This window comes from Girardinichthys multiradiatus, chromosome 18 (genome assembly GCF_021462225.1).
Source record: "Girardinichthys multiradiatus isolate DD_20200921_A chromosome 18, DD_fGirMul_XY1, whole genome shotgun sequence".
In the NCBI taxonomy this organism is placed as follows: domain Eukaryota; kingdom Metazoa; phylum Chordata; class Actinopteri; order Cyprinodontiformes; family Goodeidae; genus Girardinichthys; species Girardinichthys multiradiatus.
This window is the reverse complement of record NC_061810.1, coordinates 5,762,416-5,789,821: the sequence shown is the minus strand read 5'-3', so window position 1 is coordinate 5,789,821 and position 27,406 is coordinate 5,762,416. Positions and strand designations below refer to the sequence as shown.

The following is a 27,406-nucleotide window of genomic DNA, read 5'->3' as shown; positions in this document are numbered from 1 at the left end:
CCCAGACTGTTGCATGCCCAGAGTGAAGCATGGGGGTGGATCAGAGATGGTTTGGGCTGCCGTATCATGGCATTCCCTTGGCCCAATACTTGTGCTAGATGGGCGCGTCACTGCCAAGGACTACCGAACCATTCTTGAGGACCATGTGCATCCAATGGTTCAAACATTGGATCCTGAAGGCGGTGCAGTGTATTAGGATGACAATGCGCCAATACACACAGCAAGACTGGTGAGGTGAAAGATTGGTTTGATGAACATGAAAGTGAAGTCGAACATCTCCCATGGCCTGCACAGTCACCAGATCTAAATATTATTGAGCCACTTTGGGGTGTTTTGGAGGAGCGAGTCGGGAAATGTTTTCCTCCACCAGTATCACGTAGTGACCTGGCCACTATCCTGCAAGAAGAATGGCTTAAAATCCCTCTGACCACTGTGCAGGACTTGTATATGTCATTCCCAAGACGAATTGACGCTGCATTGGCCGCGAAAGGAGGCCCTACACCATACTAATAAATTATTGGGGTCTAAAACCAGGTGTTTCAGTTTCATTGTCCAACCCTTGTAAACCAGCCTAGAGTGCAGATTATTCCATGTGTGGCCATTTAGCTCAAAGTAACCAAACCTTTCAAAGTTAATGCCAATAGAAACTCCACATTTTAAGCTAGTTTTTAGCTCAAATGCCACCAACAAATAATGGCATGAAGCAAAAATATAAATATAACTTTGACATAAAATTATCTAAAAGCACCATATAAAGGGCTAAAAGAAACAATGAAAAACTTTTGTTACTGACAGCTGTTTTTAGGGCACATAAAATATACATTATTTCCATTTAAATCGATTACCAAAGTAATCTTGTGATTGGTTACAAAGGGGAAATTTCAGATTTTATTTTTATTTTTCAACATGAAAGAACAATTAGTCACATTAAACAGCGCCTAGAAAAAAATCTTCATACCACATAAACATTTTCACATTTAGTCAATTTCCAATCAGAAACTTGTGTGTGACTTTTGGGGTTTTATGTGATAGACTAATAAGAAGCAATGCATAAATGGAGTTCAAACGAAAATTCAGAATGAAAGACTCACCCTCACCGTCTCCATTGTCCAATGACTCTTCTGTGCGTCTCCCGGCCTTTCAATCAGCATCCCGTCCGTCTGATTCTCCATCCAATCAGCTTTCGACGACTTGTTTTTAAAGGACCTTCGGCTGTGTTCCGCCTCGCTTGTCAGCTGAGCTCATCCCTCCTCCACCCTACCTCCACCATCTTCCTTCACATCTACTCTGGCTTCCTCGCTCCTGGCCACCAATCCACCACCAGTGTCGGATCAGGGGGAAGACATATTTAAATCTAAGCCTTACAAATGTTCATCTTAGCATGTCATTCACAGCATTCATGTCTTCCTCCCAGGTCCGAGCACCAAAGATATAATTATGCAATTTCTCATCATTAAAACTTTTCTAATTGCCAACCCTTTTCTTTGTGTCTTTTCAGATTAAATTGTTAAGTGAAAGGGAAATGCTTCATGCCGTCAATGACTCACTGCAATCAGTTGGGTTTTCTTAGATCAATAGTTCCCATTCTTGGACTTTTAGAAATAAAGTCCTGCAAGTTTTAGGTATTTCCCTGTTGTCTGGATTAAAGAAATGGGTGATTACCAGGCTGCTGCAGCCCTTGCTGGCAGCGGACAAGAATCTTAAGGAACATGACTGAGAACCACTGACTTACAAATCTTTTACCAATTTCAGCAGAATAATAAACCAAACTTGACTGCATTGTTAATAGGTCAGATCTAATTAGAATGCATGTATTTGACTTGAATCTGTGCTTATGTTTAGATTTAATTGACTCTATATTTATGTTTGGAAATTGGATGTGTTTTTGTAAAGCGCCTTTTGGGCTGAATTGTAGACCTGTAAGGCTGGTACAAACACACCCCAAAAAGACTTGCAGCTGTAATTGCAGCAAAACAGGGCAACAGTTTGTTTTCTGCTGGACTAAAGAAATCTTCAGGAAAACTCGTTTTTTATTCTGACTCAGGTCGTTTTATTTACATGTTATACTTATACAAAAACAGCTCTTTTTGTAAGAACAACAGGACTGCAAAGCCAGAACAATAGCAAAGATCTGAAACAACCATAAATTCTTTAGTATAGAGTGATCTTGCTGGGTTTTCTCACTGCCAACCATGAAATATGATCCAGTTAAAACACCTAATACAGTCTAGCATGATCTGAAACATCTGTGTACAGGCTCTCCAAACTACTGTTGAGATACGGTATCAAATACACAAAATACATAATCTGCAAGAAAGCAGATTAAAACCAAGTATTCTACTGTATAAAGAATATCCAACATGAGTGTGTATACTGTACATTTATATATTAATATATATACAAACACTGCGGACAGTCACAAAAAGAAGACTATCAAGGCCCCCTCATTCAAACATTAAGTGGCCTATTCACATTTAACAAGAATATCCAAAGATGTCTTAAAACAGCAACTAGAATACAAAAATCACTAAAAATATATGTTATGTGGAGCTTTTACTGGGTCTTCCTATTGTTAAATAAACCCTGTGGACTGGAGCATGTATACAACATCTAGTGTACACTGAAAAGGCATGTCCTATATGTAATCAAGAGATTTTAAAATACTGTACATAAAAAGGGATAATGTACAGAATAGAAGAGGGCATGCTGTCCACATCAGAGCTACGCTGAATGGAAAGTCATAAGGCCTAGAGACTAACCATCTCATCTCAAGACATGCTCTCTGTCACTTCACAGAACGATATCAACATGCAGACTTTTGAAACAAACACTTAGAAGCTGAACAGAACCAGTTGTTTGGTGAGAAAGTCTTGCTCCATGTTTCACAGATCAAAACAGGGGCTCCTACCTGTGTGGCACACCTTCAGTCACATTTGATTGAAACAAAATCCTAAACTCCTTTGTACAATATGCATGTTTAGATATATTTATTTTTCTAACTTACCGTTCCAAAGATAAGATTAAAGTTTGAAACAACACCGGTCCATTTATTGCACACCATCGGTTCACAAAAATATTTTGGGCACTTTTGCGTTTCAACAAACAGCAGCATTTCATTGTAGAAAACAAAAACTCAAAAAACATTAGAATACAGACACCAAGCACAACAGATGAAAAGCATGACATACAAGAGGAGAATACAAAAGTTCTTTTTTACATTGTGACATTGTGCAACTAGAGAAAATAGGTCCATTTACTAAGGCTGGCCTCTTAAATGCACAACATCATACAGTGTTTTAGGGGCCACAACAAGAGGACCCCTGTGCTAAACAGCATGAACTACTTAGAATGATTATCTTTTTTTTCTATCATGTGCAGTAACTGATTGCCATGGCAAATCCCCAATGAGACAGAGAACATTTGGTCCTGTTTTAAAAAGTTTGATTTGTACCCAGATAAAAAGGGCAAATGGCACATTTTTTAAAAAGTGACTGTGAGGATGGCACAAGGTACCGCCAGCCTATAATATAACAGCTGTGACTGGTTTCAGGATGTGTCCAAATAATAGCATTTTGAAGTCAACATCTACAATCAACTCTGTATGTGAGCACCTACGGTATGACCCAAATGTTGACTGTATGGACTAGTTCACTGGGGCGGGAAGTAAAATATTACAAGAAACAGAGTCACTGTGAGTAGCGTTCAACTCATGGATCATCACCATGGGTATCATTATCTTCTCAAGACACAGGCATCACTACATATGTGCAGGACAGCATCCATATCATTACACCACAGAAAAACAGAAATTTGACCCAAACAGCACAGCTATGTAACATAATGGCAGAAATGTGAAGAACAGCCTGCTGCCAAGCTGGGTTCATCAGTTGCTGCTGCTTCATATACGTATGTACTCAGTATTTGCACTCATACGTTAGCAAGTTCTAGTTGCTTCATGAATAGGGACGCACAGGGTCAGAAACTCAAAAATCCAATCTTTTACTGGTCAGTGAACACACCCTACCTAAGTGCTACCAGGCTGCAGTAAAAGCAACACCCTCTGTTGCCGAGGAAAAAAAGACTGAAGAGGAGTCGTCTCTGACGTTGATTCAGGCGAGAGAGAGCAGGAACTCCAGCAGATAACAGAAAGGCTTAACAGAACAGAGCAAAGTTATACCTGCTGTCCTGGAACATGCTCAATTTGGAAATGTTGGCCAATGTTTTTTTTTGTTTTTTTTTATAAAATCCTGTTGAACAGTGAGACACCACCTCTAAAAAAGGCTTGCTTACAGGAGGAGCTGTAGAAAAACAATATTTTAAATGCTGTTCTTATATACAACTCTTCAAAAGAAATAGGAATCTACTAAAATCTGTCTCAGTGGGCTAAAGTTTTACAAAAACTGCAAACCAAAACTCAGACAAACTTCTGCTCGGTGCATTTCTATTCCTAAAGCAATGTCACATCAGTATTACTCCACAGCCTTGGGACAACCAACATCCTCAGGTCTGATCACTTCTTGTTTACAGTAAATGCCCAAACAATCACTTCAGCAGCCTTACATGTGCCAGGTTAGTGCAATCAAATACTGCAACTCCTGCCAAATATCCATTTGCAATGACAAAGGTTAGAATTGCCCTTTTATGCTACATATTATCACAGTCAATGCCTAAAAAAATAATCTGATTACAACCAGAATAGAGAACATCATCACTCTGCTTTTTTTCCATAATGCAAAAAAGTTGACTGATTGAAATTCTCTACTTGAACTTTTAAGACAACATTTGATTGGTGTTCTTAAAGTGTCCAAAATGAAGCTTTGCCAGGTCATACCCTTATTTTGTTCCCAAATATTGCCTTTTCATCCCTTCCAACTTTTATTTCTTACACATAACTAGATATTTTTTACAAATGTACTTAATCATTGCATATCACTATCTTTATTTCTGGTTAGTTACCTTTTTCAAGGAAATGCTGGAAATATATAATCTGAGAAATCCTCAAATCTGATCTATAATTTAACATAGATGTATTTGAAGGTCTGAAGATTTTATATTACACCCCATCTCCACTGTCATTCTGATCCCTGTTTAGACCGCTTTAATCTTGTAAAATATCACATTTTGACCCCTGATCAAACCAAAATTTAAAACCGCTTTAAAACCACATTTACTTATAGCTGGACCATAAGCAGATAACAGTAGCTAACTGGTGCACGGTTGGGACCATAGAAAGTGGCCCCTATTTGAGCACAAAGAAACCATAAATGCAGAAGCATAAAATGACAAAGGGCAGAGTGACCAGCACCAGTAAAATGGTACTGCTTAAAGACATTGTAATGTTTGTGTGAAGCTAAATAAAAACCTCAAAACAGTCATGTTTTACCAAAGTGAAAGCAATACTCCAATGGGCATGCACTATGTTAAAACATTAGCAATGTACCTATTGATAATCAAGCAATTGAAAACCATGTAAAATATCCAAAACTTCAACACAAACTGACAATAAGAAACTAATTCACCAAGCAGGCCGAGCTGCAGCTGGGGTGAAATAATAAATGACCACATTTTTAAGATAATTTGGTAATATAACAACTGCTGTTGTACACAGGCATGGGCCAGTTACTGGTACCAGTAATTATACCAAGGTTTTAAAAAGTTAGCTAACATTTCCATCATACTGCTTCTATGGTTCCTTTAAATGAGACTCCACAGACGACAACATTCAGAGTGAGCAACAGTATGGAATATCACGGAGCAGATGTGCACTGACATTCAGCTGGCTAAAAGAAGGCTAATGCATTTTTCCCTCACTTTTGACTTTAAAAACTACAACTCTTAGGTTACCAGCAGCAAGTCTGGAAAGGATAGAACTGCAGGCTAAAAAGTCAAACAAGTAATATCAGCTCGTTAGACTCGTGTTGATCTGTAAAGAGCAGAAAAACTGACAAACAGCTAAATAACATCCTCCACCATAACCACTACAATTAGTGGCTGTTTATCAAATAAAGGTATGTTTCTCTATGTGTCAAAATTGAACTATGACAATGAATGTTACAGACAAAATATAACGGTAATAATCCGCGTTCTATTATTTCAGCAGTCGTAGGAATAATGGCTGCCTTTCTATCTCAAGAAAACCAACTTGATCATGTCACAGATATTTGGTTTAAATTTTCTGAGTAAATATAACATTTTTACACAAGGTCCTTATCGTAAGAATCTCATACTGGCCCATGCCTTTTTATGAAACAACCTCGAACTGTCCATCCTTTTGTTTAAGTCTGCACTTTTCTGACACTGGATTAGCGTTTTAAAAGAACCAGGGTGGGATTTCCCAACAGCGTTCAGTGACAAATAAAACTGAGGAACAGCTCAAAAAATGTTCACACTGCACAGATACCTTTAGGGAATAATCTGTCAATATAGTTCAAGTTTTAAACATTTAAAAAGGAAATGCACTGTGTTCATACTGGTCATTGAAATGCACATACACACCTTATACATCGTAGAACAACACTCAACATACACAGCATTCATATAGAAGTACAGTACAAACTACTGCAGTAAAGATTAATATTAACATATTATAATTTGCCAATAGCAACGGCACCAGATGAATAACACAGTCTCTGCCTAGCATTAATATTACAAATTTAATACAAGGACTATTTTTAGCTCAGTTTGCAAAGACTTGATTTGTCACTTTTCTTCTTCTACGTGACTTTGCTAAAGTGTGAACTCTCAGGCACTTTCTAAAAGTAGAGCAAGGCTTGGAATGAACGGACCTCCAACTGGCTGACACTTAAACGACTACAACTGGTGTTGCAATCAAGTCATATGGGAAACTAACAAGCTCACTACTAAAACTACTAATAAAAATACTGCGAACTCACAGTTTCAGGTAACTAAAATGCTGAGAAACCCAGACTCTCCAGCCAATTAAATCTAGTGTGAAACTCAAATAAGTGCTGCAGTTTTGCATGTAGAACAATGCCATGAGGTTACCAGCATCTTCAGAAAACACCATTGCACTGCCATGGTTCCACATGATAAGGGTTGCAATGCAGATCTCCAAGTGGGTTCTTTCAGGCATGAAATCAACATATATTCCCATATGACCTGAGTGCAAGATAGGACATGAGGGGCAGGCAGAAGACTTGAATCACTCTAAGGTAATGGAAGCCACCTCCTTAGCCTGAGTGTGCTGCTGCTCCTCTTCAAACACCTCTGGAGAACTGCCTCTGATGCTGTCGTTCATCTTGTTCTCCTCTGTCATGGCTGCCGTCTCGTCGGCGTCTGTCTTATTGGAGGTTGGGGTTTCCAGGGGGTCCAGGGGGTTGGGTGAAAGGAAGCCAGAGGAACTTTCACAGTTCTGTGTGGAAGAGGAGACCTGGGAGATGACTGGCATCTGGACTGAGGAAGAGGACGAGGCAGTAGTGGTGGTGGCGACGTTGGAGGTGCTGCCCGGGTAGACCGGGTGATGTTGGGACTCCTCCAGCTCATATGGAACTCCCAGCGCCTCCTCCTCCTCCTGCACCTGGCTCAGGTAGTCGGGCACGAGGAAATCACTGCAAGGATCAAGAAAACATGTGACTTCGCCATCCTTTCATTTCTAACCTCGATACAACAAATGCAGTTAAAAAAATTCCCACATTAAAACAAAGGAGAATACGATTTGTTTAAAATGAAATCCAGTCCATAATCAGAAGACAACATTTGCAAGACTCCAATTGTTTCCAGAGAACACACTGATTACACTGTTTCACAGTTTTACTGATTAGTACTGTCAGGTCCAGTCTGTACATTTACTCCAAGAAACATGACAGCTGTGGGCATTAACCTAAAGAGATGTGAACCAGGCCTGCACAAATACTTTAAATTATATCAAGTGTGTCATGAATGCACACTTTCCATATTAAATAGTATGTTCAGCCAGTTGACAGATGATAATAATCCCAACAATTAACCCCAACCACACAAGTCAGATATTTGGGTTTACAAACACCAGCAGTCACAGTTTATGGCTATTATAACAGGATTACTAATCTTTATTACCATGGTTTTTTACCCTAATAGCAATTTCAATATTGCCCTTCTCTACTTTGGTCCTATCATCACAATATTCCCCCAATAATGTGCAGAGATAATGGGACTAAACTTTTAATGAATTAGTAATTATCTATCATCAATTACCAACACATGAGGTTTTGGAGATTGTCAGAAAGCAGAAGGAATACTTTTTAAGTTCCCTTTTTCTTTGGCCAAAATTCATTAGACAATGTTGCCTTTCTTTAAAATCCAAAACTCACGAGACAGCGTGTGGCATGCTGGTACAGCAGAGGCTATTAGTGGCAGAGCTGGGGACCTTTGCTGCATGTCTTCCTCTCCTTCTCTCCCTTTGCCTGATTACTGTGGATAAAAAGCCACCATCTGAAGAATCCCAAAACAAAACAAAAAAAACCAAAAAAAACAAAGCCACCTTGGTCTTCACCAGCACCCGTTTACTGGTTTTTGCTTTCATTGTGACAAGAAGCTGAAGACACCAAAATGCAAGCATCAGAAATTAATCTGAAAACCTGCGTTTGTTCAGTTTGAGGACAACAGCTGTGGTCGTTTGACAAACAAACTTTGTGTCATTGTTCTTATGTTTGGAATGAAATTCAACAGAGACCATTTAAAGGCAGCTGGTGTCCCATTGGAAAACACGTAAAACTGTGGTCCATGGCACATGTGGAATATGTTTACACTGTGGTAAACCGGGACTTAAATGCTGCTGCACACATGGAGGCATGAGAACTGCTTCATCAGCCCATGTGACGTTTTACCAACTCCCCTTTTCCATTAGTAGCTAATCTATTTGGGTTGGGCCGGGTCAGTTGAACATGCTTTGATTCATTTTCTATTACAATTGAGCACTCATCTCAATGGTGGAGGAATCGTTAATAGAACCGGAGAGGGAAGCCATGTACTAGTATCAAATGAAAGGATACGAACTGGAGAACGTGTGAGGGTAAGCTAACGCTACCCAATGCTAGCTTGCTACTGCTCATATGCACAATAAGAAAAGCGTAAAACAATTTAACAGTTGAAGATATTGGGGACTGAATTATGCTGTGACTAGTGACACCTCCCCCTAAGCAATCAGTGACCGACTGTCTTCTGACATCACGTTTTCAGTGCATCTCGGAATGGTGAAACCACAAGCAAGCAGGTATTGAAAATAGAAACAAGTCCACATAACCTATACTAATGGAAAAGCTGGCAGCGCAAGTCGACCCACATCGAACCGCTCTTAGTAGGGACTAGTGGAAAAGGGGCATTACTGTACTCCAGTTTGCACATAATGTCTGGTTCAAGACGCTACATCCATTCGTTGGTTCCACAGTTTTGGGACTTTTTAATCAAAATGCATCCATCTAACATTTATAAACTCTTATTTACTTGGATTTCATTAGATTCCATGAATATGCAGTCAGCTGTAAAACGCAGCAATAAGCATCGCATCATAATCTGATGCATATAAATTTACACTCTGACTCGCATCGCTTGTCTAGATCAAGCAGCTTCAATCCCTAGTTTTAAAACAGAAACTCCTGAATGTATTTGCACATACCTACACACACTTATTAGAATTCAACCCTGAAGCTTTACATGTACACCTGTTCACATGTTGTACAACTGTCCGTTCTGGCTTAGAACACACCTGAGACTGGTCTGACTATCAGCATCTCCAGGGCGATAAACACATCATTTTTTATGTGAACACTGAGAATGGGAGTTAAGAGTCTGATTGAGCAGCCAGAGAATTTTCCACACTTATGATCTCAGACACAGACCTACTATAAAACATTTGAGCAGTCAATGGTCCATATGAGTCGATTAAGAAGTGGAAAAGAAGAGTGTGTGTGTGGGGGGGTTGACTCCATAAAGACGTGTTCTGACTTTGATGAGGATTTGGGAGTTAAGCTGTAGGTTATGGAATGGATAAACTATTCCTGTGGAAACAAACTAATAGGACAAAAGGAGGAAAATTGTGTTGCACAGAGTTCAGAGTTTAAATTAGTTCCGAACAGTCTGAAATAATTTTATTCCCCAAAACCCTCTCAGTGACGACATAAAAATGAAAAGCTTATATTTTGGGGAAAATATATCAGTTCATTTGCTTGAGACTTAAATACAGGATTTACAACCCACTTGTGCTGGTGAATAGATATAAATTTAGTTTATATAGAACATACAGTCATCCGGCTGGTTCAAGCAATTAGTAAATACTAACAAAACGGGGAAAGCTGGAGGCCTGGCTAATTCCAAAAGATGATAAAACCAGATCCTGTAAATCTCGGTTAACACATTTAGTTTGTCTAAGTTAAACCTGCTGTTTGAAAATGTAAATTTCTTATTGTAATGGTTTTGTTCTGGACTTTCTAGGGTAGGAGGAGTACGGCGAGTTGTGGCAGAACCTGAGACCAGTATCTTCAAGTCAATGGAAAACCTCTCCAACAAAATCTATTTTATAAAACCTGAGCTGCACTTGTACTTCCCTCTTCTGTGTTTTATTATTGTAATGAATCAGTGATTTTTAATAGAAGCCAGTAACAAGAGCTGTTGTTTATATGACCTACTTTTTATTGACGTTCATCAGTTTGTGTTTTTGACAGTCACCTGATAGTTTGACCACAACAGTTTTTTGGGGATTTTTTGTCATAGACAAACACAAAACGGAATATAACTGTGAGAGGAAGGTAAGACGTGGTTTTCTAACATGTTTATAAATTAAAATCTGAAAAGCGTGGTGTGCTTGTGTATACAGCCGTCATGAGTCAATTCTTTGTAGAACCACTTTTTCCTGCATTTACAGCTGAAAGTCTTTTGGGGAATGCGTTCATCTGCTTATTCTTTTTTACATAAATCGCTCAAGTTTAGTCAGATTAAACGGAAGTGTCAGTAAACAAATATTTTCAACTCTTACCACAACTTCTTCATACGATTTTAGGTCTGTACTTTGACTAGGTCATCCTTATGCTAAACTAGGGCTACACGATATCATGAAACTGCAATATTATTGCTGAATATTGCCATGAAGATATCAATCATGTTTACTGTTCCCCAGCATTTTCTGTGAGCTTCAGCATTTCAGCCACTAAAAACATACACACAGTGTCCATCAGGGGCAGTTACAGACAAACTCGCCAAACAATGAATGGAACCTGACATAGTATTTCCTATCACATACTGCATTCAACTAGTTCTAGGCGATTGGTATTTTGCAACCCCCAACTTTGTCACGTCAACTGCAAAGGTAGCTCTGGCTGTATATTTAAGGCCGTTCTCCTTCTGGAAGATGAACCTCCACCCCAGTCTTAAGTTTTTCAAATCGTCTAACAGCCCACCTGTGCTGTGGATCTCTGCAGCTCTTCCAGAGTTACCATGGGTGTCTTTTAAGCTTCTCTGATCAAGGCTGACCTTGTCCAGCCTGTAAGTGGAAGTGGGCGGCCCTAATTTAGTAGGTTTGCAGCTGTGTCATGCTCTTTCTATGATGATGGATTGATCAGAGATCTGACAGACATTCAAAGCTTGGAATATTGTTTGAGAACCTAACTCTGCTTTGACATTTTCTACATCTTTCTCTCTGACCTGTCTGCTGTGTTCCTTGGTCTCCAGGAAGCCGTTTGTTCACTAATTTTCTCTGAAAACTTTTCAGTCCTTCACAGAACAGCTGGATTTATATTGAGATTAGATGGCCCGTTTACTAAACAGGCGATGTCAGAAGGAAACTGGTTGCACTGGATTTTATTTGGGAGTATCAAACCTAAGCAAAGTGGACTCAGAAGATATTTATGCAACACTTGCCAGATATTTATTTGCAAAAATGTGAAAATCGTGTGTTGGTTTTTCTCCACTACATAATTGTGCACCACATTGTGTTGATCTACCACATACAATCCCATATTAAATACATAGTTTTGTGGTCGCTAGCGCTTACCTTTTCTCTCTGTGAATCCCTCATTTTTAACGGCCCCAACTTTTAGATTTTATAGCTTTTTACTTTAATTAGCTGATTTCTTAATCTATATAAATGTACTGCTTCTAAGGTTGACCCGAAACATTTCTTTGTTTGGTTACCAAGTTCTTTATTAGCAACTGTGTAAAACTGTGTGAAATTCAAAAACCTTGATCTGAGAGTGATCCATGAGAGCATTAGGAGAGCTTGTCCGTACCAGTTACAGTATGAGATTGGCAATAATGTATCATTTATGTTACACTTGGAAAACAATTCTCAGTATAATAATTAAGTCACTTTGCAAGAAGAAAGATAAATACTAAATTATTAACTGTCGTAAATAATTTTAGCCACCACAGCTATTTATGACGTAAATTGTATTGTTTCTCCAATATGAAATCAAAAGGTCTTTTTTCCTGGACGTAAAACTAATATTGAACAAGAGTCATGAAACCTCCACAGTTAAAGCAAATACTGCAAATCACCTGTCAATATCTCAGAAACACAACCAACGTGAGGACAACGGTCCAAAGAACTTCAGACATCAGAATGTAAACTGGAGTTATTTTCTGAAGCAGGTGAGATCTGAGTAAATGAGGGGGGCCAGCGCCCCCAGACTCCTCACCTGCTCTGGAAGTAGTTTGCTAGCTCGGATGCCTCATGGTTCAGACTCCTCAGGTGTACAATTAAATTGCCAGAGTTGGTGAACATGGCGCCGCATGTTTTGCACTCATAAATCCGCGGCTTGCGGATTATGTGTCGGGAGACCCTCATGTGGTGCTTATATTCACCGAAGGACGTGAATGTGGCGCTACAAATCTGGCACCGGAAACAGCGTTTACCTTCGTGCTTCAGCCGATGCATCTTTAGGGAGTAGGCCCGTGTGAACTTTTTCCCACAGCGGTCACACTGGAAAGGTTTAATGCCTGGAGGAACAGGACAAAACGTGATGGAACCAAACCAAAGTCAAACAAAGATTTATTTTAAATCTGCCCGTCCTGAAAAGAAATACAACACAACTAAGTTTAAATGTCTTAACCCAACTCCTTCAGAAAAGTTCTTCAGTTAAAAGTTAATTTTCTTTTCTTTTCCTTTTGGAACTTACGGGCCTTTCTTTTTCACATTTTTATGAAAGCAGGCAGATGCTGTAAACATCGGCTAAAAACATACAAAGCGGAAACATGCCCCGAACTTAATAAAAATCTTTAGATTTTATGTGAACTTTTTTTCATTATCAGACAAAACATCTCAATGAACACATGCTATATTTTCTAAATGAAACTGTTAAATATTTTATTAAGACACATCTTTCAGTGCACTGAAGCTTCAAAAGTTTTACAGTGCTATGAAAAGGTATTTGCCCCCGTAAGGATTTCCTGTTTAGGCTTATTTATCCAACTCAAACATTTAATATCAGATACAAAAAACCCAGGTAAATAAAAAATAAATATTATATTATAAAGGAAGCTAAAGCTACCCATACATATGTGAAAGGTTAACTGTCCTCTAAGCCTAATTACTGATTGTGCCGACCTTGGCGGCAATAACTGCCATGGAGTTTGTAATAACTGGTAATGAGTCTTTTACATTGCTGTGGAGAGATTTAAGCCCACTCTTCTCCTTTTTGGTCAGCACTGGTTTTCACTTCTCCATGTATGCCATTTTTGCCCAGTTCTTTCTCGTTAAATCATGAACACTGACCTTAGCTGAGGTAAGTCAGGCATGCAGAGCTTTACAGATGTTGTTCTGGGGTTTTTTTGACCTCCAGGATGAGTTGTTGATGTGCTCTTGAATTGATTTTGGTAGCTCCATTCCTCCTGGGAAGGATCAGCACAGTTCCATGCTATCTCCAGTTGTGGATTATGGGTCTTTGTCTGGTTCACTGGAGTCCCAAAGCCTTAGAAATGGCTTTGTTACCCTTCCAGACCGACAGGTTTTTATTTCTCATCTGTTCTGATCTTGATGTGGTCAGACATGATGTATCTACGCGATTTCTTGACTCTAAAGGTCAGGCAGTGATCAGGACTGGGTGCGGCTTCCGACTGAAACTCAGGTTTCCAAAAGTGAAGTTAATCTCAGATAATTAATGATTTAACAAGTGAGGGAGGGGAGGGTGGTACTTTTCACACAGTGCCAAGTTGATTTGAATAGCCTTTTTATCTTAAGAAATGAAAGTCATTTGATGGTTCTGAAGGCTTCCGGTTTATAATACAATATGTGGAAAAGAATAATGGTATGTTTAGTGTTCTCTATCCACTACTGGTTCCAACACATCAAAATCTCAGCAAATCTTTGGCCGTGACCTAATGTTGCCGCTGCAGCAGTAGTACCAGCTGAAGTTACAGGTCCTTCTCCAAATATTAGCATATTGTGATAAAGTTCATTATTTTCCATAATGTCATGATGAAAATTTAACATTCATATATTTTAGATTCATTGCACACTAACTGAAATATTTCAGGTCTTTTATTGTCTTAATACGGATGATTTTGGCATACAGCTCATGAAAACCCAAAATTCCTATCTCACAAAATTAGCATATCATTAAAAGGGTCTCTAAACGAGCTATGAACCTAATCATCTGAATCAACGAGTTAACTCTAAACACCTGCAAAAGATTCCTGAGGCCTTTAAAACTCCCAGCCTGGTTCATCACTCAAAACCCCAATCATGGGTAAGACTGCCGACCTGACTGCTGTCCAGAAGGCCACTATTGACACCCTCAAGCAAGAGGGTAAGACACAGAAAGACATTTCTGAACGAATAGGCTGTTCCCAGAGTGCTGTATCAAGGTACCTCAGTGGGAAGTCTGTGGGAAGGAAAAAGTGTGGCAGAAAACGCTGCACAACGAGAAGAGGTGACCGGACCCTGAGGAAGATTGTGGAGAAGGGCCGATTCCAGACCTTGGAGGACCTGCGGAAGCAGTGGACTCAGTCTGGAGTAGAAACATCCAGAGCCACCGTGCACAGGCGTGTGCAGGAAATGGGCTACAGGTGCCGCATTCCCCAGGTCAAGCCACTTTTGAACCAGAAACAGCGGCAGAAGTGCCTGACCTGGGCTACAGAGAAGCAGCACTGGACTGTTGCTCAGTGGTCCAAAGTACTTTTTTCGGATGAAAGCAAATTCTGCATGTCATTCGGAAATCAAGGTGCCAGAGTCTGGAGGAAGACTGGGGAGAAGGAAATGCCAAAATGCCAGAAGTCCAGTGTCAAGTACCCACAGTCAGTGATGGTCTGGGGTGCCGTGTCAGCTGCTGGTGTTGGTCCACTGTGTTTTATCAAGGGCAGGGTCAATGCAGCTAGCTATCAGGAGATTTTGGAGCACTTCATGCTTCCATCTGCTGAAAAGCTTTATGGAGATGAAGATTTAATTTTTCAGCACGACCTGGCACCTGCTCACAGTGCCAAAACCACTGGTAAATGGTTTACTGACCATGGTATCACTGTGCTCAATTGGCCTGCCAACTCTCCTGACCTGAACCCCATAGAGAATCTGTGGGATATTGTGAAGAGAACGTTGAGAGACTCAAGACCCAACACTCTGGATGAGCTAAAGGCCGCTATCGAAGCATCCTGGGCCTCCATAAGACCTCAGCAGTGCCACAGGCTGATTGCCTCCATGCCACGCCGCATTGAAGCAGTAATTTCTGCAAAAGGATTCCCGACCAAGTATTGAGTGCATAACTGTACATGATTATTTGAAGGTTGATGTTTTTTGTATTAAAAACACTTTTCTTTTATTGGTCGGATGAAATATGCTAATTTTGTGAGATAGGAATTTTGGGTTTTCATGAGTTGTATGCCAAAATCATCCGTATTAAGACAATAAAAGACCTGAAATATTTCAGTTAGTGTGCAATGAATCTAAAATATATGAATGTTAAATTTTCATCATGACATTATGGAAAATAATGAACTTTATCACAATATGCTAATATTTGGAGAAGGACCTGTATATGGGACATACAGTCATACCTTCTAACAAACACATGTAGGTTTTATTTTTCAGTTCCACCTACCGGAGTGTATGAGCATGTGCTGTTTCAGGTTTTGAATGCGTGTGAATCGGACTCCGCAGGTTGGACATTGAAAAGGCCGGTCGGGCCCGTTGGTGCCGGGTCGAGCCGATGGGCTTATATAGAGGTGGTATGGATACTGAATACCTTCCAGTCTGAAACAGATAGAAGGAATACCAGAGATAAGCACTATTTGATGGACACATATATCATTCTGTGTACACACGTTTACGTCATCATGGTCATGAAGGTCATATTCAGTTTTGGCTTCTAGGGATTTATTTGATCTTTGTAAAGTGGACAACTTTAATGATCTTTAATAACAAGAATTAGGTGCACACATTTAAAGTTGTTGTTGATGTTCTTCCAGTTATGCTTACAGACTTAAGTAAATCCATACACCCCCACTAAGACCTGGTTAAATGTCACAAAGCAAGATGTACCTTGTATCTTTTTGTAGCCTTCAGCAGACATCTAAACCTATTTTCACAGAATATTTCACCATTCCTTTAGGCAAACTTGTAAACATTGTGAAATTGATTGGTTTCTTGTCACTTTAAGAATTCATTTTTAAGCATCAGTTTTCAATAAGACTGAGATCTTAAGAAGCTTAATGTTAGTCGCCTTTTCCCACTGTCCTGCTGGCGAAGCCAAAGGTGTCCAAGCCAAAACTTTCTAGCTGCTGTTTTGAAGTGAAGTTGAAAAATAAGGAGATAGCCTCCCTCTTATTACATCCACCATATGCAATTCGCCAGTACCACTAGGAGGAAAACAACCCCACAGCATGATGCAACCCAGTTGGTACAGTGTGTGAAGACCTCACCTCAACCGTCCTAAACATACATCTCGTCATTGGGGTCAAACAGCTCAATCTTCATCTCATTTAACCATAAAAAAAACTTTCCTCCTCCAGGCTGAATCTAAAAGGGTTCATTTTGAAGCAGCAGTTCCTGCTCACAGCAAGATGATGTAAAACTATGCTCTATCCAGCTACTGTGGAAAGGGACGTTGCTTTTATTAGCAGTTTCCGGTTGGTGGTTGGCTTGAACCTTGGTGGCACCTGGACATCCTAACCGATTTCCTGTCATCTGAGGGTGACAGTTTGGATCTTGTTAAAGGTCTCTGCAAAGTCTTTGCAAATCCAAATAAGTTGCAGTTATGTGTGAATCTGCAGTTGTTTAGAATTGGCCCCACAATGCTCCTAGTGGGCACAACACAGTCAGGCGTACTCGACTCTAACTGATGTCTGCGCAAAGCTCAATTTTTAGGGCCGCGTACACGGCATCACACAATTAACTGCTCGGCGGGAAAAAGTCTCCACATCAAACTGTTTTATATGTGACACACTGCTTCAAGCAACCAGTCCCGAGTACGCAGTGTTACTGCCACTCTCTGCGGCGCACTGACAGGTGGATTTGCCTTTATCGTCCCTAGTCTGGTATAAAGCTACGAGGCAAATTATTCTGCCTCCCGTCTGATGACACCATGGCAGAAAGTGTGGGTAATGTAGGACAACACAAATGTAGGAAATTGGTATGCTCAACTATGAAACCTCAAACATCCGTGGACAGTCCACACTGCTGCATTTAACTTGCACAAGTATACAGTTCTTCATCTGATCTTCAGCAAGTTCCTTGAAATTTACAATTTTTCTGAGTTTACCTCAACCCAATGAGAGCTGTCAACTAGGTTGGCAAAAAGCACTTGTTGGGGTAGCAGAATCAGAGCCAGGGACTTAAAAAAGCTCGACAAGCTGATAAAGAAGGCTGGTTCTGTTCTGGGGACTCCTCAAGAACTTCTGGAGATTGTTGTACAAAGAAGGATTTTTCATAAAATGAAGAACATTATGGAGAACCCTGAGCATCCTCTTCATCAGACTGTCCTACAACAACAGAATGTCTTCAGTCAGAGGCTTCGAGATCCACTGTAAGACAGACCACTACAGGAGATCCTTCCTGCCCACAGCCATCAGCATCTACAACGGCTCTTTGAGGAAACCTGCGTAGTATAAGGTACATCATTGAATTTCCTCTTGGGATTAATAAAGCATTTTTTTAAGTGAACTGAATGGCTCAAATGATTTGATTAAAAACAAATCCTCAAGGCAAAATTCCTGTTCAACTGCTTTATTTTTTTTCTGCACGAGGTCACTTGTCTCACAGCGGAGGTTATTGCTGTTTGCACATCATGCTCATTTTTATGTCAACTGTGATTAAGAGATGGGAGATAATAAGACGAAACCCTGGGGGGAAAGACCAAAAACTTTACAGGTGCAAACTTCCACCACACTAAACTGAGTTAGCTTAGCATAACAGCACAACGTCAACAATAACTTTGTAGACGTATTTCTGTTGTTCATTCATTACTAACCTTTATATATACACGTGAGGCCTATGAGACACAAGGTCTCATTTTCAGATGAGACTTGTATAAACTATAATACAATATAAAATCCTTGTTTTTGCAGTCTAATATCATACAATAATATAGATAGATGAATTATTCAAACATACTCAGTTTTGTCAAAATCGGTTTTTAATTTGACCCATTCTTATCTGGCCCAACTGTGTGACATCTCTGGCAGCAGCGCTGCAGAAACAGAGAAACTCAGCCGCTCCCCTACCTGCTGCTGGAAGCTTTAATCTCTGCTAGCATGGCGAGTACAGCCAGAAATAAAACATATGCTACCCTCTTTAGCCGACAAGCCAAAAACAAAAGCGTTGTTGGGAGGTACCTTTGTTGTGAGTAAGACAGACTAGGAAAAAAACAAAAACAAATGCATGCACTGTTGCTACAAACTAATACTACTACATTGTTAATTGAGAGCAGCTTTAAAAAGGTCAGTAAACTCCTGTATCTGCAACAGTGTAGTAAACCTCCCGGATGACAAAGGCTAACACTATGATGCGATTCCCAGGTGTTCCACAACAAATCATTTTATGCAAGAAAATGTTGATCAGCTGACGGCTCAGTTGGCTACTAAAATAACAGCTGTGCTGGAGCCAGACTGAAACTGACAAATTGAGCAGAAAGAATTAAGAACCTGTAGCAACCCAACCTGCTACCGACCAGAAGAACGGAAATTATACATGGCTACTACTGAATACATTTGCATGGACCAGATCCTTGTTAAAACTTTAGAAATTATGCTTTCTATGCATTAGTTCCATGTTTGTTTTGAAAAACTATTTATTTTGGTAGAGAATAATCCTTTATTTATCCCTCAGTATTAACATTTATTTGTATCAGCATCAAACTGACAGGCAGATGGATGCATACAGTGTTTCTCTAAAAATCAGCTATTATAATTAAATACAATAATTACATGACTGAATCAAAGGTACATCCTTCCATAAAGGATATTAACACTTATACTAAATGATATCTGGTCTGCTGTTTTGCCAGCCAGGGAATTGACACGGCTAAAACTGTTCCTTCCTTATTCGTCTTTCCCTAATTAAAGAAGTTAAACACTGTCATATTATAATTAATCATGTTTTTTTTTCTTAACTACAAAGAACCCTGCTCCTTGAAAACCTGTTGGCACAGTATCGAAACTGGCATTGAATATTTTTCTTAGTATCGTGACAACCCTATTACTTGACTACTAAAATTTACTAAAATATCTTTTTATGCTATAAAAACAAAGTAGCAGCTAAAGCCATTAATGATGAGGAATCCACACAGTTACAAGTTTCTTCTCCTAATTCTTCCCAAATGACGTCAAGCCTTACACTGTTTAAAAAATACTTGACTCTAAGTGGTAGGTGACGATGACAACATGCGTCAGTTGTATTATGTCTGACGTTGATGATCCTCTTGACTATAAGTCAGTTCTCATAAAATAAATCACACATCTCAAGATTTTGACAAAATAAAAAGGGAAAAAAAATCACCAACATTTAGATTACAGTGCATCATCTCAACAGGCCTAGATTTATTACCTAAAGAGGCATGATCCAGATATGCTGTAATGAGGTTCCTGTCTATATGTTCTTTATGACTTGTTCACTGCAAGTTCAGACAAAGGCTTTAAAGCAAGTCATGATACCTCTCATCATCCTCTGCGTGTCCTCCAGCATTAGAGGTGCTTTGCATTGAAGGCAAGCTTTCTGACACTCCTTCATCCATTGATCCTGAGAAGAGAAAGAAACAAAATGAATCATGGATCATGGCTAAATTGCATGAATAAATCTTAAAGCACATAATATCAGATGGGAATAGGTCAGATTGGTCTATGCATTTGGTTGTGAACTCCTTTTTAACTGAGTCTGCTTATTAACAATGCACTCAGCTACCTTAACATTTAGGAAAACATATGAATAAAGTTTCCAGTTTCATTTATTATTTATGACAAGACAGAAAATCCTTTCAAATACTGCCGGGTCAATTTACCAAAATAAATTCCCAGTGAGACCAGAACAAATAAAGCTGTGGGTGGGTAGGCAGCTCTGGAAGCAGGCTAAGACAGGTCAGATTAGATGTTTTAAAAATAAACTTTGTTTTAAACTCCCTCAGGATGCAGCATCTATTACAACAGTGACAGATTTTGTCAGAAACTGCAACACAAAAGTGATTATTATATTTGAACTATTTATTGATAAAAAGCCTAAAGCTCCAATGAATTGTAAAGCAGGAATGTGGTGCCTAAGTTTATTGCGGATGTTGTCTTATCCACACAGGTAATAATTACATTTTTGGCCTTAAGTGAGTTCCAACTCATACAAAAACCCTTGTAGCCATTAAACCAACCTCGACATAAAGCTGGGTAAAAACACTTTTCAGAAATGATAGAGCAGTTTTTTACATTTTCTAAAGCTCAGACCTGGTTTTAAACATAGCCCATACGCTTTCAAAAAGGTTGAGGTCGGAGCTTTGGGAAGGCTAAAAGCCTGCTTTACACATTCCAAAACTAATTCTGATGCATGTTATGGATCTTGGTCACGTTGGAACGTCCATCTGTCCAAGTTTTAACCGTCTAGTACTTTCTGTAGGTAGAAGAATTTGGAGGGAAATTCTCTGCCCTCATTATTGCATGCAACCTGGACAAGGAGCCAGTAAAGACTGGTGGTAAAACAGACCCTAAGCATGATGATGCCACCACCATGCCTGACAGATGGTACAGTAGGGCTGCAACTAACGATTATTTTGCTAATCGGTTAATCTGTTGACTATTTTTTTCAATTAATAGGAAAACAAAAAGGTGCTTAATAGATTTCTTTTTACAGAATTTCAACCAGGTGAAGCTAAAACTATGCCAGGAGTTCTGGATAGAGCATATTTACAGACAAAGAAGGTTTTTCATTTTAAATGCAAAATGTATATTATTATTATTATTTGTACAGGTTTGTCTTAATTACTGCTCTGAGTGGGTTGCTCTTTCAGCAAATGGCCCGTTTTAGAGTCTGTATACTCCAGTTAACGATTATTGAATTGCTAAATTAGTTGATGATTATTTCAAGAATCTATTAATCAAGATTAATCAGATTAATAGTTTCAGGCCTATGGTAAAGTATTTTAGGTTTGAAAGAATCACCTTGACTCCTCCAAACATACATCTTAACATGCCATTATGGAGCTTACACTTCTCTCTTAGTTGTCACCCTTCTCAGTCCATGCTGAAGTGGACAGTGTCATTGGAGTTCCAGCATCTTCCAGTTAATGATTTACCTTCATCTGAGGGTGACAGTTTAGATCTGATGAGTGAAACTTCAACACAGTTGGGTTTTCCTGGATGATGTAGTATAATGGACCCAAAACGGGGTTTAAAACAGACAAAGTAGGCTAGCCTCTGGAATGACCTTTAACCTTATTGAAAATGTGTTGACTATCAGGCCTGTGGCAGGAAGCCAACCATTTTAAATGAACTCTACAGCTTCTAATAAAAAAAATATCCAGCCAGAATTATGTCAGAAGCTTGTTGATGGCTACAAAAAATGTGTGATATTGCTGCTACTTTGTTCAAATATTAGTGGGGGTGCATGTATATATTTGCATCTATATGTAGGATTCTGACCCTTTAAGGTGTAGAGAAATAGCTACAATAAATTTAAATTGCACCCCGGTCTTCTTTTGAAATTTATTGAAGCCGTTTGTTATATGATCTGGCCACCCAAAAAAGTTAGTTTAAATCCATCTTTAAAAGCTCCCAGTGATTATGGCAGTCATGCAGATGATGCCTGCATATAAACTTCTAAAGGGCACTGTAAATAGATTAGTGGAACAATAACAGTATTCAACATTTAAAGGAGTTTCTAAGTACTATAGTCACACCTATAGAAGAGGACTGTGGACTGATAAGCAGTTCTTCCTGGACCTGTTCACTCCCTGGTACCGTCTGCTGGTCACTCATTGAGCTCTGAGAGGCGCTGACTGGCTGGGATGATGCCTCCTGAACCTCCTCATCACTGAGACGCTCTACCTTTACCCTCACATCTTCCTCCTCTGTTGCCACCGGTGAGGATGCTACCTTGGAGCTCTCACATGTCAGGAAGTCACTGAGCCGCCGAGCGACCACGCCTTCTGAGGTCCCTGGGGCGCCCTGCTCCAAACAGCGGGGGCTCTCTGGCAGCTTGGATTTGTCTGAGTGAAACCTGCGGTCAATTCCAAAAGGGAAAGTCCAAGGAAAGGCCAGGGAAGACTCCACAGGCTGGGCTGGGCCATCTGAGAATGATGGGGACGGGTTGGTGATCTGAGGGGAGGTGGTAACCATCTGTGTAGTGCATTTGAGAGGACTCTCTGGTGACGCCATTGTGACAAAGCTTTTCCGTTTCCGTCGTGATTCACGGCAGATAGGAACGTTTCTCTCCATCACGCTGCAGTCAGATGATACAGGGGACACACTGCCGTCCAACGGTGTCAGGGCACAGTTTGACGAGGCACTCTCAGGTGCTGCTTCATGTGGTTTATCTGCTGCTAGGTTGTTGCTGTTGTTGTTGGTTGAGCTCCATAGAATACTTGACTTCATAAACTCTGAACACGTGCTAGCCACAGCAAACATCTGCATGTAACTTGCAGCTGCCAGGACATCGATGATATTCTCTGTGCTGATGGAAAGGGTAGAGGTGTAGGCATATTCCAAAAGTGGGGCAAACCCACTAACTGTCACATGATGAAGGTCCAAAACAAACTTTTCCTCCTCCTCTGGTCGGCCCACGAGCTTGGAGCGGAAGAATTCACTGCAGCAGGCCAAGACCACTTTGTGTGCCAGGAAGAGCTTGTCTTGGACCCGGATAGTCACGTCACACAAGTGACCCTCATTGCGCAAAGCATTTAGCTTGTCGAGCATCTCCTGGCTGTGGGAGGTTGAGCTGTGGGTGAAGGTTTTCACCCCCATTTTGGAGTCCACCTTACTGTGTACAGAAAGTCTATCCTGCAACAAAATGGCAAAAACAGATGACTTTAGATTGCAAAATGGAAGGCTTGCACCTCAACAGTCTGAGATGCATCGTTCACTGAAAAAATGTCCTGAAATTAAATGAATTTAATCTTTTTTATTTGGGGACGTACAAACTATTTGTGGTGACCGAGATCAGACATTTACTATTTGACTAGTTCACCAGAGGGAACAATCCCTTTTTTGAGACATGCACCGTGAAAACACCAGGGGTCTCGTGTACAAAAGTGTGCACAGCTTTCATAATAAAAGTTGGCGGTAGGAAGAAATTCTGAGACTTGTGGTGCACCAAAAAATTCAGATATACAAAACCGTGCGCAGACATGTCACCGCACACATAGCCTTCATACATCCCAATTTGCAGTAAATTGGGCACAGCTGCACACGGCACTTTGACCGCCCGGTCCCCGCCCATAAATACATATGCAAACTAGTATAAATAGCCGGAAGGCACCCACCACGTGTCCAAATAACCATGGCAACAGTGCTGTGGCAGTCCCAGGGAGACGTACACACCATGCCGAATCTTTGTAGTGAATTACAGCAAACCAACATCTACTTCAACTAGATCAGCGACTCAAACCTGACTGGAAATAAAATGTCTGTCGGCTCGAACCCGTTTAGTTCTACAATGTCTGCATCAAATCCAAACAGAGCTGTCTAAGCTGCTGCACTGAGCTCAATTACTGCAGTGAACTGTGATTTTTGATTCCCAGAACGTGGATGTCACTTATCCAAGCTCTGACACATCCCATAACAACAGTCTTCAGTGTGGAAGTTAATGCTAAGTTAAGCAGATTTGCGCTTCCCATTTTTAGCATCACATCCGTAATCATGATGTATATGATTTGTAAAATCCTGTTTAATTGCACAGCTGTGTAACACTGACTGCTCTCTCTTAAACACATGGTGAAACATTTCCTCTGGTTTTTTTTAATAAACTATTAATGATAGATTACAGCTGCTTATGTAGTAACAATAAATGAAAGCAAAATAAAATTATCTGACACAGCAGTGAATCAGAGCTTTAGTCTCTCCAATATTAAGTTGGACACAGCTTATTTATTTTGAGGGGATCTTGGAAAAAAAAAAATGTATATTTTGTGATATGGCATATTTCCACATTTGAAGGTGTGCAAGGAAGAAAAAAATAGCAGTAATCACCTGTAGTTCCTGTTAGTGTACTTACATGTACTGATTTCACTGTATTTGTCGATTTATAGTGATGCAATGAGCAGCAACTTTGCATACTGATTCTGTTTGAATTTTTAGGATATTTTTTATTTTACAACAAATATCTAGTGAACTCAAACTAATTCTATCCATCTATCTATCTATAGACAGATAAAATAGTTTGACAGAGATATATGAATCAACCAAAATAAGAATTACAACTTTACAACTGTAGTTGGTGCATCTGTATTTGTTTGTGAAAAAGGTGTGCACAGAGGGAAATACAAAGGTGTTCTCTGAGGGGAAGCAGCATTAGGAGGCAGGCTCCCCAGCCTGAAAAAAGGCTGGGGAGCTTGGAGAACAAAATGCTAAGTTATGTAAGAACAATCAAAGCAGATGCTCAGCGAAGCGAGCCAGACCCATGTGGAGGCCGGTGTGCTACAGGACGCTCAGCAGCTGGCTGTGAGACATGTGGACTCTCTGAGGCATGAGATTTTCCATCAGGCAAAAGCTCAAGCGAGGGGGCTCTCGCAGGGAGAGAGCGCCAGCCACCACACACACAGAGCAGAGGAAAATACTCTGTGTTGGTCCTGTAGAGGCAAAGTCAATTACAGAACAGGGCTGCAGCGGTACAGCAAGACAGAGTCTTGTATAAACCAGCAAACAGAACTAACAGAAAACAGCTTTTGTCAAGAAAAGGCTCTTTCACAGGCTGGGGTGGTTTCTTTCTGAAAACTATGCAATATCTAAACTCTTCCAGGCAAACTTTGATTTTCTTTTACTTGTGTGTTATCTTCTCTTTTCTTAGCAGGTATTGCTAACTATGTCCTTCCATGTTTGTTTATGTTGCAGTCTTTCCTGCTCAAGCCGACCCAGTGAAGGCAGATGTCTGCCCCACGTAAGCCCGGTTCTGTTCAAAGAAAGCTGTCCTGTCTGCTGGCCCCCGTTGCCCTGGGCATGCTTAAGTAACAATTGGATGCATTATGTTGATTTTGTTTGTTGGACTTATTTTAAAAAAAAAAGTATTTTATTGACACAAACATGACCAAGCGAACAAAAACAGGCCAGCCCCAGAGGACGGCCAGTGTGGCGCCAGTCTCGGAGTTAAAAGTGAACATACAATCAGCTGTAGCCTAGTAAACAATCAGTTCAAACTTGCATCAGAGCAGATCTGTAAACAACACGCAACCTGAAATATCACCACGACCAAATTCCTAAAGACACAGGAGAAAGTAACTACTGCTTCAGCAAGTCTATTTCTGCCTACTTGGTCATAAATGTTTTATAATAAAAGAAAATGACAAAATACAGATCGGAGTGAAAACCAAAGAATCTCAGATGGCACAAAAACATACTGGTTAAAATAAACTACAAATAATCAACAGAGACTTTCAGCCTTCAGTGTCCTTGATCTTTAGCAACTTGTATCATCTGAGGTTTAACTTGATCAGCCATGATAGCTGACCAGCTGATTGCTATAAGTCAAATATCCAAACTTTTTAAACAAGTGAATGCACCATTTGTAAGGCTAATGGTAGCAATTACAACAACACTCTTCCAAGTGGAGGTTATAGCTTTTAGAAGAGAAAGCACAGCTAGCTGGTGTCAGTATCAGTGAACTGTGACCGATTTATGATCTTCGGCTTTTGTGAAGTGATTTGCTTTTAAGAGCTATAATTACCTGAGTTTAAATATTTTTGGCCTATCTGGTGTGCCGGTGGTTATAGAGAGTTCATGCATTTGAACTCTCTTGGCCAATAGTCAATTTGAGAAGTTAACCCTAGATCTTAAGCTTAAATTAAACGTGAACATTCTTGGCCATTTCAGCTAGTCTTTGTTTTGATGTCTTACATTAGAAATGACGAGAACATCTCAACAACGGGTGATTTTAATCTTAAAATGTTTTTTGCTGAAAAAAGTAGGTGGGGCCCTGGGCTTGAACCCATTGCAGTTTTTATTAGGAGCCCCAGGAACACGTTAAAGACACGTTAAGGAAAGCTGGCGGCAGCTGCAGGTGTGCAGGGCAGGAAGGGGGGATTAGATGCTCAACACATACTTGGTCTAATAATAAAGGGTAGCAACCATTGACTCACGAACTGAAACTGAAGTGTCAGGTCAAACTAGAACTCAACAGCTTTTCTGAATCCCCCTACCAAAATAAAACAGCTGGCTTCCGTGATTAGTTCTACTTATTCGATTTCTGGTGTTTATTAAGTCCTAATGTAAGAAGAATTACGACAAACAAATGCACAACGCTAAGTTATTTCATCCTTAGTTACAAACAATGACATTACCCTATTTCGAAGCCACCTGTTTCCGCTTTGACGGTGTCCAACCGTTTGTTTTGATGCTACAGCTAACAGCCGTTAGCTACTATGCTAACACTATCTGACCAAATATAACGGTTGGTTAGCTCAGGTCATCCTCGCAAAGCAAACGCAACTAAGAAGCCAGAAAGCGTTTCACATGGGTTCTCCTTATCGGGAAATTACTGTAAAAAAGCGAATTTACCTTCGGGGTACAGGCCTGGGAAAACAGCCGGGGCCTCTGGATGCTGATGGCTCAGCTGAGAAAAAGCAGTCGGAGACAGCGGTGCGCCCTGCTGCTGCGCCGCTTCACCCGCTCACATTCCCCACTCCTATGAGGCAGTTGTTCGCCTGCCAGCCGCCTCAGCTCACAGTTTAACTACCGCTCCAACAGATTCACATCACAACAAAAAGGTCCTAAAATTTACCGAGGTGCTGTTTCCATTCCTTTGTGGTCCCCACTGTCCTCTCTGTGCTGTATTTTTACCCCCACAATGCAACGCGCATCCCTCAAT

The 27,406-nt window shown here is 40.2% G+C and overlaps 1 protein-coding gene across 5 annotated transcripts; it reads right to left on the bottom strand.

Annotated features, from left to right (window-relative positions):
* Positions 1 to 2,026: 2,026 nt before the first annotated feature.
* Positions 2,027 to 27,406, bottom strand: zbtb44 (zinc finger and BTB domain containing 44). 5 transcript variants are annotated; one of them, XM_047391486.1, is made up of 6 exons: positions 27,320 to 27,406; positions 22,290 to 23,388; positions 20,068 to 20,152; positions 16,020 to 16,171; positions 12,627 to 12,927; positions 2,027 to 7,568 (listed from the first exon to the last, which is right to left on the bottom strand). In XM_047391486.1, the coding sequence occupies exons 2-6, from the start codon at positions 23,350 to 23,352 to the stop codon at positions 7,163 to 7,165; spliced, it is 2,007 nt and encodes a 668-aa protein (XP_047247442.1). In that variant the 5' UTR covers positions 23,353 to 23,388; positions 27,320 to 27,406; the 3' UTR covers positions 2,027 to 7,162. The 5 variants fall into 5 exon arrangements, with proteins under 5 accessions (XP_047247442.1, XP_047247441.1, XP_047247445.1 ...); XM_047391485.1 differs by having other exon boundaries at positions 27,097 to 27,383; XM_047391489.1 differs by lacking the exon at positions 27,320 to 27,406 and adding an exon at positions 21,600 to 21,692 and having other exon boundaries at positions 22,290 to 22,329.